Source organism: Musa acuminata, chromosome BXJ3-2 (assembly GCF_036884655.1).
Source record: "Musa acuminata AAA Group cultivar baxijiao chromosome BXJ3-2, Cavendish_Baxijiao_AAA, whole genome shotgun sequence".
Lineage (NCBI taxonomy): Eukaryota > Viridiplantae > Streptophyta > Magnoliopsida > Zingiberales > Musaceae > Musa > Musa acuminata.
This window is the reverse complement of record NC_088350.1, coordinates 33,137,324-33,156,801: the sequence shown is the minus strand read 5'-3', so window position 1 is coordinate 33,156,801 and position 19,478 is coordinate 33,137,324. Positions and strand designations below refer to the sequence as shown.

Below are 19,478 nucleotides of genomic sequence, written 5' to 3'. Positions count from 1 at the left end.
GACGTATAATTTGATTGGATAGATATCTCATTTTAATAGTTATGCTTGTAAAAGAACAGTTGTTATTTCCTCATATTTTAGTGGCTGGTGATCCCACTGCGCCAACATTGGATCCCCTTGCAATCATACCTGTTCTTGGTAAATATTATTCTTATTCCTAGTATATCTCAACCAAATAGCTCATAATTTATTCTTCTTTATCATTATGTAATTTCAGATGATGAATACATAAAAATACCTCAATGCTAGTATACATATGCTAAAATGATTTAATTAGGGAGCTTACTCGGAGCCAAAATTTGCATCAGAGTGCAGTTTTGCTCTCTGAGTCACTGTTCATAGAGAAGGGATGCGATTAGCTAGGAATACTTGTGATAATTAAACAGAAGTGCATATAACTGTGAGATCTTTCTTTTGGCTCCCACACTTCACTTGCTAAGGGTTTATGATTATGGGCAAGCAAACCTTTACTATTTGTTTAAACCTGATCTCTCTCTCTTTCTCTCTCTCTCTCTCTCTCTCTGCTTTCATTTTTTTAATGACCCCACCACTGTCAACAAGAAGCCAAAGCCTGTGCATTTCTTTGGGTCTCTACCTTTTCCCATGCCTCTTGTTTAATTTTTCTGGTTCCTACAATCAGAGAGAGTTCAACCTTCTCTGCTGCACCATCTGCTGTACCCCCTTATCTTTTCCTTCAGTCTACAGAGGCAGAAACCTCTGAAAGATCTTAATGTGGTCACTGTGGATTGGTTTTTGTTTTTAATAATTACTTCGTTTGTGGAGCATTTCTGCACTTTGCTTCTTTGTCATAGGATGGAAGCCAACAGAATTCCATCTCCAGTGCTGCTTTCCTTCACTCCCCATCTCTTGATGCATTGCATGAATCCAACTATGGTGCTGGTTTTTGGCCAATTTTGTGGTACAAAAGCTTGTCTAATGTAATTCTGGGTGCAGTTATGCCTAGTCTCTTGGATCAGACCTTTTCCTGGGACATTTTTTTGGTTGAACTTTAGTGTCATACTGGAGTTGTCCAATATATATGCTTTTGGATCAGTTCACTTCAAATATTTGGTAGAAAGATTCAATTTTGGGATGATCTTTAGATTCTGCCTCTGGGATTTTTGTTCCTTGATATTTGACTAAGGGCCTTGTTCTTATTCTTGTTGGACTTCTTGCTTCTTGATGAATGGACTTGATCGACATGTAGAAACACCATCAAGTAGGTTTTGCGTAAAGTGTTTGTCGAAATTACTTGCCTTTGATTCAGCTTACCCAAAGACACCAACACTTTTGGGGCATTTCATGCCATACTGTAAGTTCTGTTCTTAAACTCCTTGATAAATGGCTAAAAAGGGTGAGAAATCCTCTGGGGACATGGAAGAAGGACCACACCACTCTCATTTAAATCAGAGTGATGAAGATAGCCTCAGCTTCTCAGATGCAGAAGAACATTCTTGGCATTCGCCCTATGGCTATAACTTTGCTGGTTCGACTTACAATGACTGCAGTGTCTCTGGTGCATCCGACCGTGAGATCGATGGATTTCCAGAGCCCTGTAGAAAATCCTGTCTCTCAGAGTCCTCACTTGATGATGATCCGGAGACTGGTGCTTCGGAGGTGAAGATCGATATAGATAAGATTGAGCGAGATTGCAGGATTTGTCATCTCAGCTTGGAGAAGGCGGCTCCAGAGTCCGGAGCCCCCATTGTATTAGGTTGTTCTTGCAAGGATGATTTAGCTGCTGCCCACAAGCAGTGTGCTGAGACATGGTTTAAAATCAAAGGAAACAAGTAAGCTTTACCTTGGCATATTCTTTCTGCAATTTTTAGTTGCTTCTTAGGTCATGCAGTTCTTTAGGAAATGGATGGTCTTTGCTTGGTTGAATTATGGTGCCATATTTGTTGAACATCAATTACAATTCCGCATTTGATGTATGTGGAAATTGCACATGTTCTTTATTAATGAAAGGAAAGAGAAAAAATTGGTTTAGATAGAAGAACCAAAACAATATATCAAGTGATAGAATATTTCAGTGGTAAGGTAGGAAGCTCAAAATCATGGTGAAATGTTCATTTCTGAATTAATAAACTGATAAGGACGAGTGAATATCGGGGAGAAAAAACTCTAGGATTCCTTTTTGATCTGTCTCCATGGTGTTTAGGTATTCCCCTTGTCTTCTTCTCTAAACTTAGATTTAGGAGAAGTGTGGTATTTTCTTATCACAGATGACATGTTGGTCACCACAATCTTCTCAACTTAGATTTAGGAGAAGTGTGGTATATTAAAATTTTCTTATCACAAATGACATGTTGGTCACCACAATCTATCTGTATAAGTAGTTGTTCTATCTCTTGTTAATATCATGTAATTCACATCATTCAAATTGTTCTCTCACCTTGGTTACTGTCACAGTTTGGTTGCACTGTGACTGCTGATGAATTCAAGTTATTGAAATTTTCTTGGAGTGTATGTATTTTTATTAGCATATCTAAAACTTCTTTGGATTTTTCCTCTTATTTTTCTTTCTATTGGGTGTATCCTGTCAAACTGTTTCATGATCTTTTACCTTTACTAGTTGTAGCTCCTAAGGTACCATCACCTTATTAGTTCTTTTTAAGGAAAGCTCAAGTAATATTGGCTTATGCTGTTGTTATCATTTTTCTGGTGTGGTGTTATATGAAATCAGAAATGCTTCATTAACACATGACTCTTATGCTCCCATCTTCTATTTCTTTACATATTGGCAGGGTATTAATCTGATCTTGGATATTTTCTAAAAAATCAAATAAGAAAATGAATTAGACTGCTTCCAATTCATAGAGCTGGGCAGTTATACAAAGAACATCTGTGGTACACGTACAAAAATTCTTATTTTATGTGATGCGCTAACATAAACCATATGAAGTTAGTTTGTGTCTTAAATGATACAATAATATCTTGAATTGAAAAAGTATGTATGAATCTTAGTCACTTAGAAAATGATTAAAGTGAATCCAGCAACAAGCGGAAATGCTAAGGTTTAATTTCTTGATCTAGTTATTCAACAAACTTTAGCATAATGTGAGAGGGTAGTTTAAAAAGCTAGGATTAAATAATAAATTTGAAAAACTAGCTATAAGGAGAAAATGCAATAATTTGTTTGTCATATGTTGAATGAAAATTATAGGCAGAGGCATACAATTACTAAGACATATTAACCATTCTCCACCACCGAACAACTTTTAGATCAGATTTAACAAAGAGAGTGACTGTTGAATCAACAATTAGAAAGAGAGTGGCCAACAGTGACATAAAGCATTGGAGTTGTGGTAATATATGACTAGTGTGAGGGCACTGGATAAGGTAGCAAAGGAGATTAAGTTGAGCCAGGATGTAAAGGGAAAGGAGAACAAAGAATGAAGGATGATAAAACCTTATTTTCTTGTTCCTATCTAGCAAGTACCTAAACCACAAGTGCTGGTTGGCATGCTCCGAGTTCAAGTTTCTGGAAGAGGCCTTAGGGCATTTTTCAGGATAAAACATCCTTTTGTCACCATCACATTCCATGGATGATCCAGACTTTTAGCTGGTCCATTGTGCCTGCTGCATTTGTATACACCCAAAACTGCATAATATTTGGTCAGTTGACAACATTTGGGCAAATTATGCAGGGGGACTGCAAATCCAAAATGCAGTGCAGCATACCAGCTTGCATGTATATATGTGGCAGCACATAACAATCATATATATGGTCATGTCAATTACTTTTGAGGACAGTAGTGTTCTCGCTGATACTTACAAAAATAAGTTTTTCTCTAATTAGATTGGAGAAATTTTATGCATGTATGTTTTTATCTTAGTATCAAAATACTAAACTAATGCGGTTATAGAACATAAATTAACAGTAGTAGAAAGTTAGAAATCAATTATCATGAGTATTAGGCACTTCCATAAGAAAGAATTGATCTGCATCTGCAAGGATGATGGCCTTTTGTCCATCTTAAATTCTGACATTCCAGTTCGATCTTGTGATTTTAACTGATCTGACAGTGCCTCTATGAATTAGGGTTTAAACATCTAACCCATTTTGTGTACTAAGGATGCAGGCAATATTATCAGTGATACCATGTTAAGGATATATTTCTCACTTGACTGGTTTAAATTCCTGCACCTTTTGTAACTTAGAATTTGTCACTTTAAGCATGAGTGTGCAAACAAAAATTTGTCAATGCCTTGTCACCTTAGAATATGTTGTCAGAGTCTATGCAGAAGCATAAAGTTTGTGAATGGAATATATTGTCAGACTTTACTTCGCCTTAGGTCCTAAGCTAGTGCCAGAGCCCCCCTTCATCACTTTATCATATTTGTATGACATTGTGATTCAGCATTTCTATCACATGGACAATCTTCGATCAGATCCTCTCAGCTTATTAGCCACTCATATGGTGCGTCTCATTTATCTCGTCTTTGATTTTGACTCCTAAATCTTTTTTGCATGTATTTCTTATTCTAGGATCTGTGAGATTTGTTGTTCAACTGCATCCAACGTGGTTGGTGTGAGCGAGAACGAACCCTCAGAGCAACGGAATGAGGCTAATACTTCTGCAGCACCGCCTCCTGCACCACCATCTGAAGCCCGGAGCTTTTGGCAGGGGCACCGATTTCTTAAGTTCCTGCTTGCATGTCTGGTGCTTGCCTTTGTTGTCTCCTGGCTCTTCCACTTCAACGTTCCTGGCTGAACATGAAATGTTTTACAGACAAAAGATTGTCTCTCTTGCGGCTCACACTGCATTAGCAACACCACAAAACCTCTGAAAGAAGCTCTGCGAAAGGAACTACGTCGCATCTCAACAGAAGCTAATATTGTTCAGAGTCTCAAGTTTTGCTCTGCATAAAGAAAGTGATCGAGCAAAAAGTCACATCAAGTATGAGTTTGATATGAATGTAAAACAACACTAAATTGCACCATCTTGTTAGACAAATCAACCTTTTGTGAGCCTGTTATCTGTGTAACCTTGTGTAAATTTCTTTGTTTACAGTTCTACTGATATTATAGACTCTGTTTCTCCCCTTGAGAAGACATGTTCTTGCTTCGGCTTGTATGATCTCTTGGAAGCCATGTTTATTATTTGATATCGAGTGTTTCAGTTGTATGATGTATCATATAAACAACCATGCACTGCAGAAAACCACATTATTAGGTCAGAGACCTTTTGATGGATGAAGCATGACATGCTATGCAGTGGGATTTGCTATTTAGACAAATAATTATATTATATAATCGCTGTTTGTTTCACTAATGGGCTGATTCAAAAATAGGATTTGGTATTTAGTGGGGTAATGGCTGAGATGTATTTACAATAAAAGTAGTGTTATGACTGAAATATTAGTGTTATGGATCAAACCATAACATATGAACAATATAATTGCAATAAAAGTAGAGAAGATGGTAATTATCGCTCAATAAAAATGTGTACACTGAGATATAGGAGGGGAATGAAATGTGTACAAAATTTAATATATGAACAATCTTATTTAGGGAATGATTAAGACAAGAATGTGAATGGGACCAAATACCTCATTAACATTATTGGATATCCAATTTGAACTTAGCCCACAATAGTGGGTATGATTCCTTGGTTTTGTGTTCATAAATGGATCATGTTTGGATCCGGAATCTAGCGGACTGACATCCGCAATGTTCCATTACCAACCAAGCAGTGTTTCCATAAAGAATTGGTGAGACATGTTTGCATCTCAATTAGCATGTTGGTATATATTATTTTTTGGTAAATGATTTTTAATTAGATCAATTCATTTCAAAAATAGTTTAGAATGTGGTCATTTATTCATCCAATATTTAAATTTTTTTCTATATAGAGTGTGTTTGTCGTTATATTTTGGACTGCTTTCTTAGTGTTTTTTACTTTATGCATCCACGTGCCATCATTCTATTGGTTAGCGGATTCCCTGTCCTCGGTGGGGCCAAAGGGAAGCGGCCGCCTTCAGCAGCGCAGCGTACGCTCGTAGTGGATGTGGCTCGTAATCGGAGCCGCGCGTCCCCGTTCCTGTGCTCCCGCGTAGACCGCGATTCCCCCACCTTGCACCGCTGTATGCGCAGCTCGCCTGCTCCGATGTTGGCTTCCCTCCCTCTCCTCCAACAGCTCTCTCTCCCTCCCCGCCCTCGCCCTTTCCAATTCTCCTCCTCCTCCTACTCCTCCCCGCTGCTCTCTCTCAGAGCTCTCTCCTGCTTCAAACCCCTCGCCAGCGCCGGCGCCGGCAGCGACTACAACCGGCTAATCCAGTCGCTGTGCGCGCAGGGGCACCTCGCCAAGGCCGTGCAGCTCCTCCCCCACGAGCGCAATCCCTCCACGCGCACCTGCGAGGCCCTCATCCTCGCCTGCGGCCGCCACAACGCCCCCTCCCACGCCGCCGCCGTCCACCGCCACCTAATCGACCATGGCCTCGACCAGGACCCCTTCCTCGCCACCAAGCTCATCGATATGTACTCCCATCTCGACCGCCTCAACAACGCCCGCTACGTGTTCGACCGAACGCGGGAGAAGACCATCTTCGTGTGGAACGCCTTCCTGAAGGCCCTCGCGCTAGCCGACCAGGCCGAGGAGGCCGTCTCCCTCTTCCGCGAGATGGGCGTGCCCATGGACAGCTTCACCTACTCCTACGTGCTCAAGGCTTGCATCGCCTCCTCCTCTCACCCATCTGCGGCTCCCCACAGAGTCAAACAGATCCACGCCCACGTCTGTCGCCATGGGTTCGCGTCCCGGGTCTATGTGGTCACCACTCTCATCGATTGCTACGCGAAGCTCGGTTCTGTCACGTACTCCGAACGAGTCTTCAACGGGATGATCGAGCGGAATGTGGTGTCGTGGAGTGCCATGATTTCTTGCTATGCAAAGAATGAGAGGCCCTTCGATGCGCTGGAACTCTTCAAAGAGATGATGGTGACGGAACCTGAGACTGTTCCCAATGCTGTCACGATGGTGAATGCTCTTCAAGCTTGTGCTGGTTTGGCTGCATTGGGACAAGGAAAGGTTTTTCATGCTTACATTCTTAGGAATGCGCTTGACACTGTTTTGTCTGTCGTAAATGCTTTAATTGCCATGTACTCAAAATGCGGAAGTTTTGAGATGGCTCGCCGAACTTTTGACAGGATGAGTGATCGCAGGGATGTTGTGACATGGAACTCTATAATATCAGCTTATGGTATTCATGGATTTGGTGAGAAGGCAATCCAAGTTTTTCATGATATGATCAGTGCTGGAGTATCACCAAGCCCCATTACATTTGTGAGTGTCCTGGGGGCTTGCAGTCATGCTGGACTCATCGATGAGGGGAAGAGCTTCTTCGAGTCAATGTCCCGGGAACATGGCATCTTGCCTCGCTCTGAACACTATGCTTGCATGGTTGATCTACTTGGTCGTGCAGGACAACTAGATGAAGCAGTAAAGATAATAGAAGGAATGCGAATTGAGCCAGGTCCCACAGTCTGGGGTTCTCTACTGGGAGCGTGTCGGGTCCACTGCAATGTGGAGCTTGCAGAGAGAGCATGTGTCCGTCTTTTCGAACTTGAACCAGTAAATGCAGGGAATTATGTGCTCCTAGCAGATATATATGCAGAAGCCAAGATGTGGGAAGAGGTGACCAGAGTAAAGAAGCTTTTAGAAGCCAGGGAACTGCAGAAGGTGCCTGGTTGCAGCTGGATTGAGGTGAAGAAGAAGATGTACTCATTTGTATCTGTCGATGAAATGAACCCACAGATTGAGCAGCTACATGCTTTGCTTGTTCAGCTGGTGAATGAGATGAAGAACAATGGGTATGTTCCAAACACCAAAATTGTCCTCTATGATCTTGAACTGGCAGAAAAAGAGAGGATCTTACTGGGACACAGTGAAAAATTGGCTGTTGCATTTGGGCTCATAAACAGTGGCAATGGTGAGGTAATTAGGATCACAAAGAACCTTAGATTGTGTGAGGACTGTCATAGTGTCACAAAGTTTATCTCAAAGTTTTCAAAGAGAGAGATTCTCGTTAGAGATGTGAATCGGTTCCATCATTTCAAGGATGGTGTCTGCTCATGTTCAGATTATTGGTAATATGAGTCGGTGAATATCTAAGTAGAAAATTCACAAGCGTGCCAAAGTAATTCACAGTACAACATCCACTGGTGACTTGAGCCTATCCTGGGCTGAATGCTGGAATCTTGGTTTTGGTTTATGATCATTGTGTATCGATCACTAATCTAGTTAGGAGGCATCATAAGCATGTATTTCAAAAAAAGGTAAAAAAAATTGTGGGGTCTGGAATCAGAAGTTAACATAATCCTTTGTACCTTGCGACATAATAGTTCAGAAAGAGTGAACAGTCTCTATCCCTCAAGCAAGCGGAGAAAGAAAAAAGTGAAAAAACAAAACCAGATGAGGAAGATTTGCAGTGAGTATATATCTTCATAAATTTATTTTTTTCATTGCAAAGAGTGCAATAAATCTGCTTAAATTTAGTAATTGCATATTGGTGACTTCTGATGTAGCATGCATGATGTCCAATTGAGGTCAATAATTAGTTGAAAATAACAACAGATCTCTTTGTTCAATCAAGAAACTATTATCTCCACCACTGTCTCCTCTGCTTGCCTATGGTTAAACTGACCATTTAACAAAAACTCAACAAAGTCTCCAAGCCATGCCTCTTCCAAAAACCCCATTTTTCATTCATTGTCTTGGCCTAGCTCATCAGTTTCATTTCAACCTTCTCCTCTTCCACCATCCAATTCGATGTCCTGCTCCCATCAATTAACTTGTGCCATAGTCGTGAACATTAACCTTGGAGTGATCAGTAGATTTGAAGCCCACCCTTTAGCAAGACAATGTTAAACAATCATTAGAACCAACTCCACCTCTCAAGTGCTGTGTTAAAGAATAATCCACTGAACCAAAAACTGAGCAATATATTGTTGAGAAAAGTCAGTGTTTTGTTTCATTTTATATAAGTTATATTTGTCTTTGATGCAGTAATTCTTTCCTTTCTAGTTTGATATGTATTTCTTTCCTTGAGGAAAAGCAGCAAATTAGTTTTGAGTTCTTGGATTAGTAATGTTTACGAAAATATTTTTATTATCATTTTTGTAGGCAAAAAATGTCTCTTTACAATATCATAAACTTAATATTTAGTTTTGGTTTGTATAAGTTTGATTTATTTCTTTATCTCATAAGACTTAATAATATATTTTAGCCAAGAAGAATGTCAAAGGAATGTGACAAATCTACAAAGGTGAACACATCAATATATGGTGACAATTAAGTGTTTTTTTTTTCCCTTTTTCATATGAAATCATCTAATATAATAAGATTGTTTCTCTACAATTTGGATGATCACGATCAACTCATGAAAACCATCCTTCAGCATGTACGTATGAGACTGCGTATATTAGAGAATTCTTGCATTAGTTAGAGCCATCGGTTTCTATACCAAGTTATGAGTTTTAGGTCCCCATGAATTCTGAAATATTTGCCCTTGTTTCTCACAGGCATGGAGGTCCAAAGAATGACTGAGAAGCTATCAAAGGTGATGAAGATGGAATCAAAGCTTCACTTTGCTTCTCTAGTACTTGTGGAATGGAACTTGCTTTTGCTGTGCATCAGATGACAAGCGCAGTGGCCAGTTTGATGTCCCAAATGTAGTAGGTTTATGAAGTAAATAGATAAGCTGTCATCTTCCTTAGATTACTAATACTTGTATCAGCTGTTTAAACCTCAATAAAATGTTTGCAATGATTTCTTGATATGCAGATGAATTATCTGTCAGGAAAAAGAACACACACATGTAAACAGCTTCTTGATGTAAAGGAGTAAAACATATATCCGTTGCGATGACTTCTTCCACGAGGGTCCATCTGCCAACTTAGTTCCGCACGCACAGCACAAAAGTCGAACACACAAACACCATTGGTTACACTTGTAGAGACAGATTCTACTGCTCACATCACGATCTCAGGCTTCAGGATGCTGGATTTGATCTCCTTGTGCGGGAGGACGACGCCTCCGTTGCTGTAGATCTCGTCGCCGACGTGCACGTCCTCGCCGAGGATGGTCATGTTCTCGATCCGCGCCCACTGACCCACGGTGGAATGCGTGCCGATGATGCTGCCGGAGACGCACGCGTGCTTCTTGATGCGGGTGCCCCGCATCACCGTGCACCTCGACAGCCTCACCCCGGCCTCCACCACGCAGCCCGGTCCGACCGACACGTCCGGCCCGATCAAGCACCCCTCTCCGACGACGGCCGTCTCGTGCACCAACACGTTCCCGACGACGTGCGAGCCGGCGGCCAGCTTGCTGGGGGACTTCTTCCGCAGGGCATCCAGGTAGAGCCGTAAGCCCGTGATGTAGTCCTTGGGCTGCCCGATGTCCATCCAGAACCCGGGGAGCACCATGGCGAAGAGCTTTTGGTCTGCAGCGATCTGAGGGAAGACCTGCTTCTCGATGGAGGTGGGCCTGAGTTGGATGCGGTCCAGGACCAAGGGGTTCAACAAGTAGATGCCCGCATTGATCTTGTTGCCGACGAAGGCCTTTGGCTTCTCCACGAACCTTTCAACCTTTCCAGTTTCTTCGTCCATGACCACGACGCCGTACTTGGACGGCTCATTCACCTGCCGAGAACAAGAAGAGCTCAGATGATCGACGAGAGGCGCTGCAGAAGCTCGGATCATTCAATACCTGGGTCACCAGAATCGTGGCTTCTCCACCATGTGCATTGTGGAACTGGATCAGCTCGGCAAACGGGTACTCGCTGATGACGTCGCTGTTGAGGACGAAGAAGGGCTCGCCGGAGCCATCTACCAGCTTGTCTCTCGCCAAAGCCAGCGGCCCAGCCGTTCCCAGTGGCTCAGTCTCTTGGGAGCAGGTGATTTTGATACCGAGCTTGTTCTCAAATTCCTTCAAGAAGTTGAGCATCACCTGCAATGGAACTGATGATGTTGGCACAGGTGGAAGAACAAGGCAGGAAGACTGCACACTGTAGAGGCTAGCAAAGATGGAAGTTTTACCTCAGGCTGATAGTTGATGGCAAGAACAACTTCTGTCACTCCAACCTCTTTCAAAGCTTCAATCTGAAGACAGGTGATACGATTCTTATCAATGCACAACTTGGAGAGGTCAGTGTTACTTGCACACAATCAAGAACTAGTATGAGTACATTGATTTATCATCTTCAATGCCCTCAAAATGTCTTATCCTCAAGAATTGATCGAATACATAATTTTCTTACGAAAGAAGCAATTCTAGCAGAATAAAGTTTCTATGTTGAATCGGTTATGGCAAGTCATGACGTTTGTGTGAACTAAAATGGAATTGAAGTGATGCAAAGAGACCATTGGAATCATTCGGTCTCCATATTTTGAGTGTTGTCAATTTTTAGCTCTGAAGGAATCAAATTGTTTGTCAATTTGTAGCTGAAGAGAAGTTTAGTGCTCCTACACAATTGACACATATACTAAGAGTAGAAGTTTCCAGATGTAATTAATTGGATTACGCAGGACCCCTGATGTGTGCGGATGCCATGCGGTCACATAGCTTACAAGAAAAAGATGAACTAGACATGATGATGTTTGAAAGTGATACAAAGAAGGATATGGCAGTCGAGATGCGTCTAGTCTAGTTAGAATGCGTTGCTGCTGATCAAGAAGAATTAACCTTTCTATAAGCAAAATTACAGATCTGACTAATTGAATCGAACACGGTCTTTCCTCAATTTTAGCCAATTAGCAGTAAAGAAAGGACAATTACCATCTTTCCTCAATTTTAGCCGGCTTATAGCTGAAGAAAAGTAGGTGCTTCTCTACAATTGACATCCTTATTAAGTGTCATAGTTGACAGCTGTGATTGATTGAACCTAACAAATCATAACTATTCAAAAGATAAACATGTTGATGTTACCTAAAAAGAATTGAAAACGATATAAAAGAAGGTTATGCCGACTAATAAGATGCTTCTTGTTGTAAAGGCTGTGTGTCTTTTATCCCCTATGATGTTCCTAAATTATAATCAATTTACAGCTGATGAACAAGGTTAGGTTAATCTTTCTACAAAGTCATCATCTTTTTATTTACAGCTGTAATTTATTGAATCGACCAAGATCTTTGAACATGTCATCTTCTCCCTTCTGCAGAACAAACAGAATCAGAACATGCAACACTTAAATCAGTGCTCAGATCATCAACCATCTTGCATGCAGAACCAAATTCATCATCATGGAACTCATTTGTTGAGATGTAGAGAACTCCAACTCTGATTATTATACCTGATGCAGAATCATGGGCTTGTTTGCGAACTCAACCAGTGGCTTGGGGACACTGAGCGTCAAGGGACGCAACCGAGTGCCAAATCCTCCAACAAGAATCAGCGCCTTCATGCCTGTTGCTCCTCTCTTCCTCCTCGGTGTGGTGGCTGCTGTGTTACCCTGCTCATCAAATTATAGAAATCAGGTATGTAAAGCAAGAAAGATGAGACGGTCCATCCAAGTAGTTTGCCGCATGCTGCTATAAAAGTTCCTTTCCGTAGCAACTCTACTTTGATACCTATAAATGCAGATACAACTGTAAAACTGTGTCCTCAGGGATTCCTGGATTCTAAACATAGGGCATGCGTAAAGGAGTCGTGCTAAGAAAGCAATAACACTAGAGGAATTGAAAGCTGAAAGCTGCAATGAAGCAGTTGGAGAAGCATTACAAAAGGCAAAGCAGGTGTCATCGGAAGCGCAAATTTCGCAACAGTTTTGGAGCGAATTGTCGTGACGCTTCAGCTGTAATGCAGGAAGTCGATTCCAGCTCGCGCACAGGCAGGATTCATCCATGCAAGAAGCCAAAGAACCTTGACTTTTGCAGCAACTGAAGTAGATTTCCGGTGAAGTACCTTTCTTTTGCTTTTTCAGCATAGTTAACCATGATCTATATACCAAATGGCAACTTAACTGTAATGGTTCAGTTTCCTCTTTGCTTAGTAGCTTGATGAATCCTCCTAGTTAGTTAATTATGTGCATTTAGAAATACTTTCACCTTAACTTCAAGTTGAGATTTCTGAATCTATAAAAGAATCCTTGTTCTTCATGAGTTCAGTTTCTGTGTAGCTATTGATTCAATGCATGTTATAAAAGACCATAACATCCTCTTATGTTTTAAGCTCATGAACATATAACCTTGAGGGAAGAAATCAAAGTTTCAAGCAAGTTATGATCCCCTAATACTATAAAAGAATCCTTTTCCTTCATGAATTATGAATGCAAAAGATCATAAGATCCTCTTGTGGCCACAAATGAGAAAATTACGCTTATGAACTTGTCACACAGAGGGAAGAAACCGAAACTTCAAGCAAGTTAAGATCCTCTGTACTATAAAAGAATTCTTTCTAGTTCTTCATGAATTGAGTTCCTTTGTTGCTATGATTCAACATATGAATTCAAAAGACCATAAAATCCACTTAAAAGCTACCAGTGAGAAAATTGAGCTTATGAACTTGTCATTTCGAGGGAAGAAACCTAAACCTCAAAGAAAGTTGAGATCCCTAAAACAATAAAACAAACCTACTTCTTCATGAATTGAGTTTCTTTTTTGTTGCAAATGACTAACATACGAATACAAAAAAGACCATAAATCCCCTTAGAAGTAGCAATGAGACAGTCAAGCTAACATCCATCCCAACGAGCATAAAAATTCTTCATGATCTGAGTTTCTGTGTTGATATCGACTCAAACTTACGAATGCAAAAGACCATAAAATCCTCTTAAAAGCTACCGATGAGCAAATCAAGCTTATGAACTCGTCAAAATGAGGGATGAGACTAAAGACTGAAAGCAGCTCCCACCTCCGGTCCGTAAGTAGATCACAGTCATAGAAGGTGAAGACAACAAAGAGTAATGCACGACAAACAAAAACAAACCAAAAAAGCAAGAGATACAAAGAGCTTCACAAGTAGACTTAGTACAGAAGATCTGACAAGAGAGACTGCAGAGTAAGTATCCTTCAAAGAAGGAAATGGCGAGCTGGCAGACAAAGCTTGCATGCAGCGTCAAGATTACGGGATCTTACCGGGTCGTATGGTTGGATTACGGTCGGAGGACGGAAACAAATGTCGGCGAAACCCAATCCTTTCTCCCTGCGAGCTCAGAGAGAGGGAGAGATGGGAGAGAGAAAGGAGGAGAGCAGGAGATTTAATGGCGTCTTCCATGGGTGGCCAACGGCACCGGCACGCACAGATGCGTGTCTCCCCTGTATTGGCCCCGCTAGATTTGATGTAAATAATTGCTTCGGTCGGTTCCTAGAAGAGATCCAATCTATCTATCTACTGTCAGCAATATTAGAGTTTGAATTTAAATATAATTATCTTGATATAAATAAGATTATACTATATCAATTTAGACTTCTTCATTATAATATTTCAGTTGCATCGATCCAAAATTGATATTCTTGATAGAAGCTCAATTTTACGAGTGCATGATAAAAGAACATGATATAGACAAATACGAGATATCAACTCTACATTCTTTAATCCTCAATCAATCTATAATTTGAGGATCAATCATATATTTAAATATATAATTTAAACATACAATGGAGAGAGATCAATGTAAATACATGTTACCTCAATAAATGAAATCATCTTATTCACAATAAAACTCTTCAATAATAACACATTTTGTCTTTGGATAGATGTATAACTTTAAAAAAGAAAAATACTAAGATCCTTCTCATATATTATTAGTATTAATATATGGTATGTCAAAATTATTTGATGAGTTGTGTCGGCATCGCATTAATTGGTCTCTTCATTAGATGACTAATAGTACAAAAATGTGATTACAGTAGATAGATCTACCCAAGGATGGTAGTGGCAATGATTGCATTTATTTTCTTGTTTTCTTCCATCAAACTAGAGAAAATTCTATGGTCGCCACCGGCAAAGCTAGTGGAAGTGGCCTACTTGATATTGGTGACATTGTCCTCTGTTGTCGGATGAAGAAGATGTCATAAAATTTAAAGATTTTTTATTTTACTTGAAACTTTTTCATATATATATATTTTTTTGTGATATTGGATCGATATGGAAGGACAATAATCGATAGTAGATCAGATGAATTGGTTCCATCGAAATATATAAATATATATATATAGTCGAGTTAGAATAAATCAAGACAATAATATTTTTATTTTCTAAGCAAAGTTGAATTATAATAGCGGATATTTGAGAAATATCACATCAAAAAGAATTCCTATCATCTTTCATGTCGCTCTCTCTTTTATCATCATAGTGACCTAATACAATGACCATCATATCACAATTATTTAAAGAAAAAAAGAATGAAAAAAAAAAAAAAACTTACCCATAGATCTGAATTAAAGTATGATCGACATAGTGATCGATTTGGTTCTGAAAACTATGAGTCATCAATCAACGATGAATTCGATTATTGTTCAAAATGTAAACATTTAATCATAATCGGATTATTGGAGATTTTTTTTTATTTTTTTGATAGAATTGGCATGGATTTTTAGTTGAAGTGCAAGTATTAAACTAGAATTTGCCTGAAACATTGATCAATGATTCAATGGCGAACTTCTAATGGGATTCATAAATCTGTTGGCTGGCTTCCACATCAATCTCTGCAACCTGTAGCTGACATTTTCTGTAAGCAAGCAGTGGTCAATTCTATGGTGCATGATATGAACTCCTTCCCCCACCCCTCCTTGCTTTTAGCATTGGAAGTTCCTGTGAAGGTTACAGGGCATATGGCTGATCGGAGACTGCGTCTGTATGCGTGATATAACTGATACCTTTATTTATTTCCTCTTTACGCTGCTGTCAGTACTCGAAAGAGAAGTGTGAGATTTGGACATGAGGGGAGACATGCAAGGAGGTCCCCTCCCTCTCCCAATAATTCACACTTCGTTGGGATTCATCTACAGCTTCACTTGCAGACTGTCACCAGCAGAAGCCATGAAAATAGCAAGGTCTGTTGCTGGGCATCTTCACCAGATGGCAATAAGGATTCTGCTGTTGATCACAGCAGCCTGACAAGGCTATCCAGATGGCAATAAGGATTCTTCTTCTTCTTCTTCTTCTTCTTCTAAATTTAGATTGTCATTCAAAGGAGATGTTAGAGATTCAATATGTAATTTCTTGGAATGTAAAGATAGACAAAATAATATGATAATCAAAAGGAATGATAAAAATATATCCGATGAGATTTTCGTATTGAAACTCTTTTATCACATAAAGAAATGATAAAAGATAGATCTCTTTTATCATATAAAGAAACCATCGCTATATTATTGAAACTATTGCGATCCAAATATTAAAAAATATTTTAAACTCGGATGATTATAGAAAATATTTTACTTCAATGAGATAGTTGAGCTGATCAAGCTGTAACAGTCATTATATTTGGTACCTCTGAATTCTATGTGTTGAAATTATATTGGATATCAATTTATTTTCCCATATGTTACAACACCAATGATAGAGGACAAAAAAACTCCATCCCTCAATTCTGTATGTGATATGACACTAATGGTAGAAAAAGCTCCACCAGTTATGAACAAGCAAAGCTGAATAAGATGGCAGACTCCATATCCTAAGATCTATATTATATGTAGTAATCTGCACAGCAACAAAAGTTGAGCCTGACAGCAACTTTGATGCTCTGTAAATTAGCTCGTTCAGACTTCTTTCACAACACTTCAGCAGCTAAAGGACTCATTCTAGTAGCAATCATCAGACATCAAATCTGCAGCAGCCATCAGACAAAAGGATAATAGACTCATCCAGATTATGTAAGCAAGAAGACATGGTAAAAACTCATCAGGCATTCATGCAGTAGCAGATACAGGCTGATTGATGCAGACTTCCTTTCTTCATGTATGCATTCTGGCTTTCAGACATCCACTGCATTGCCAACCGAGAACAGCAGAGAACTTTACGGTGTCCTGCCTTCAGATTCAACCACCATACTCTTTGTCCTTTTGCCTTTGATGCACTCCTGAGCTTCTCCAATGCTGACCTGCTTGTAAGATTAGGAACACAATGGACTTACATCATATCTATCTAATTAATTCCCCAGGAATGTTCATTCTACATGCCTCATCTTCTCATGTTCTTCTTGGTGTGATGATAAGGTAACTCCTTTACAATTTAGTTGAACATTTAAATGAATTAAATGACCAGATCAATTACACTATCCATCTTTGAATTTGATTGGCCATTCTGTTTTAAGTCAGACAGGAATATTTATTCTTTAAAATAGAAACACTCAGTGTGGTATTTCAAAGCTTCTTTCAATGTATTATATCAATGTACCTTAAAAGGTTTAAGTTTATATACCTTCAAAAGTATTTATATATATTCACACACATCGATTCATTAGTCACTAAGCATAGGTTTTACGACGGATTACAAGAGCTTTAGATAACCAAAAATTGCTGTGAGATGAAGTTGGAACAAAAAAATTCTGAAAAATTCTCTGTTTTTTTTTCAAACAAAGAAAGAAAAATAACAAGATTCATTTTACACAATTAGCCAGCTTAGTTATCTTTAAACTATTAACACATTTCTAATTTTTTGGCCATTCAATTTTTTTTTTCCTGCAAATAAGCCCTATACTTGATCAAATTTGCTACATGCAGACACAAATGTTCACATGGGAGATGGGCTTCTGTTGGGCCCAAAAAAGGCTTTTCCTTGTGGGCCCTTATTCATCTATTGCACAAGAAATAATTTGATCCTGGTAACTAAGCCAAACTAGCATTAGTAAAAAAGTTATCATAATATGACCCGATACGATAAATGATTCATTAACTTGATAGTCATGAGCCAGCAAAAAATATTAACGATCGATCACTCGAGTCATCGCTCGTTATGTCCACACTATAATATCATTTTCACGATGGGAAGAAGATACTTGAGGCTACACTTGATATGTCCAAATCATTGGTCTAAGATACTTAAGTTCAAATGAACTCAGTTTCTTTCCATATATCTGATGTGAGAGTAAACTAGGGTTTATGAAAGTGGTGGAAGGCACAATTGAAGTTAGAATTGACATCTGTGTGAAATCTCCAACTCCTCAAGTTCAGTAGCATCAATTGTGTCAGTAATCCCAGTAATACTGTGCCTCATATCAAGATTTGGCCTCAAGGTTGACTCAAATGTCATGTACAGCAATTTGTGAGGCCTCAAGCTTAATGCAGTACAAAGATGCAGATCTGAATTCAACCTCTAAGAAAGATTGATTCTTCAACTTGTGAGGCCATCTGCATTAGAATTTAGCTCATGTTCTTACAAGCTTAATTGAACAAATCAGATCTATCAGTTTGGAGTCTGGTTGAGGATCATAAGGAAAGAATCTTTTGACATCATAGGTCTATTGTGAACATTGATGCTTTCTGATTGTCAATAGTGATAAGGACTTCATTGATTAGTCAATATTTTTGAACACCCAAAAGAGAAAAATTACACTTGAAAGTGATTACTATTGTCCCAATCATAGTGATGACAAAAGCAATTTGATCAGCAGCTTGATGGGAAGGGTTCCTAAACAAAATATTCATGTATGGAAATCTAGTTTGTGATTGTGCATCAAGTGTCTTGTAAAGATCTAAATTCCATGATATGTTAGCATATTAGTTAAATAATGGAACACATCTTTTTATTAACCCTAAAATCTAGACCTTAAACTTGTATATACAAACAAAGAAAAAAAATAAGAAAGAGGAACACATAAACTATGCCACCATTGCACACAGAATGAAGATAAGAAAATGAAACACAAAGTAGTAAATTTTAAGAGGGATAAATGATTCACAGAAATAAAATATACAATCACACATAATGAGAATTCCTATAGATAGTAGTCCCAAAGATCATCTAGCACTTTTATTGAGTAGAATGTAGGTTTACTAAAGAGGTTGCACCATCCTTTGGACATCTGACCTCACAAGACCATAAGCCAAAAACATGGTCATTGTGGAAAATAGGTTGTTTTTGGCAATCTTCCACTCTATTTCATGACCACTTATCCTACTTGGGTTGCATGACTTAAAAACTGAAAAAACTAAATGAAATATGCTGCAAAACCAAGCAAAATGAGGCTGCCAAGCTACTGCAGGTGAAGCTGCAACAGCACTCCATGACAAAGAAAGCAAAGGAGATGATGATGATTAATGCATGTAATAGACAGGTTTCATGCTACTTATTACAAATCAAGATGTAAAAGGAGTTCTGAGATTAGGTTGGCCGGTGGTAGCTGTCAATGCAGATTAAGCTGGGGCCTTTTAGGAGTTAACAAGATATGTTCTTCACTAACAAAGCCAAAAACAATCAGACTATTGATAATATAATTTTCTTGTTACATGATGAAGGTTCCACATTTGTCTCATACTTGAAGAAATATTGGTTAAGATAGAAATCTCTCTGATTTGAAGCTGTATGTATATA

The 19,478-nt window shown here is 39.1% G+C and overlaps 3 protein-coding genes across 3 annotated transcripts; 2 read left to right on the top strand and 1 right to left on the bottom strand.

The window, feature by feature from the left end:
* The first annotated feature begins 528 nt into the window (after positions 1-528).
* LOC135631302 (uncharacterized) lies at positions 529-5,112 on the top strand. Its single transcript, XM_065138859.1, has 2 exons — positions 529-1,790; positions 4,493-5,112. The coding sequence occupies exons 1-2, from the start codon at positions 1,342-1,344 to the stop codon at positions 4,716-4,718; spliced, it is 675 nt and encodes a 224-aa protein (XP_064994931.1). The 5' UTR covers positions 529-1,341; the 3' UTR covers positions 4,719-5,112.
* An 884-nt stretch (positions 5,113-5,996) lies between these two features.
* On the top strand, positions 5,997-9,778 carry LOC103976186 (pentatricopeptide repeat-containing protein CRR2, chloroplastic). Its single transcript, XM_009391398.3, has 2 exons — positions 5,997-8,430; positions 9,524-9,778. The coding sequence occupies exon 1, from the start codon at positions 6,093-6,095 to the stop codon at positions 8,091-8,093; it is 2,001 nt and encodes a 666-aa protein (XP_009389673.2). The 5' UTR covers positions 5,997-6,092; the 3' UTR covers positions 8,094-8,430; positions 9,524-9,778.
* A 40-nt stretch (positions 9,779-9,818) lies between these two features.
* LOC135631989 (probable mannose-1-phosphate guanylyltransferase 1) lies at positions 9,819-14,257 on the bottom strand. The gene is made up of 5 exons (XM_065140206.1): positions 14,078-14,257; positions 12,295-12,453; positions 11,042-11,104; positions 10,713-10,952; positions 9,819-10,645 (listed from the first exon to the last, which is right to left on the bottom strand). The coding sequence occupies exons 2-5, from the start codon at positions 12,403-12,405 to the stop codon at positions 9,974-9,976; spliced, it is 1,086 nt and encodes a 361-aa protein (XP_064996278.1). The 5' UTR covers positions 12,406-12,453; positions 14,078-14,257; the 3' UTR covers positions 9,819-9,973.
* Positions 14,258-19,478: the final 5,221 nt, after the last annotated feature.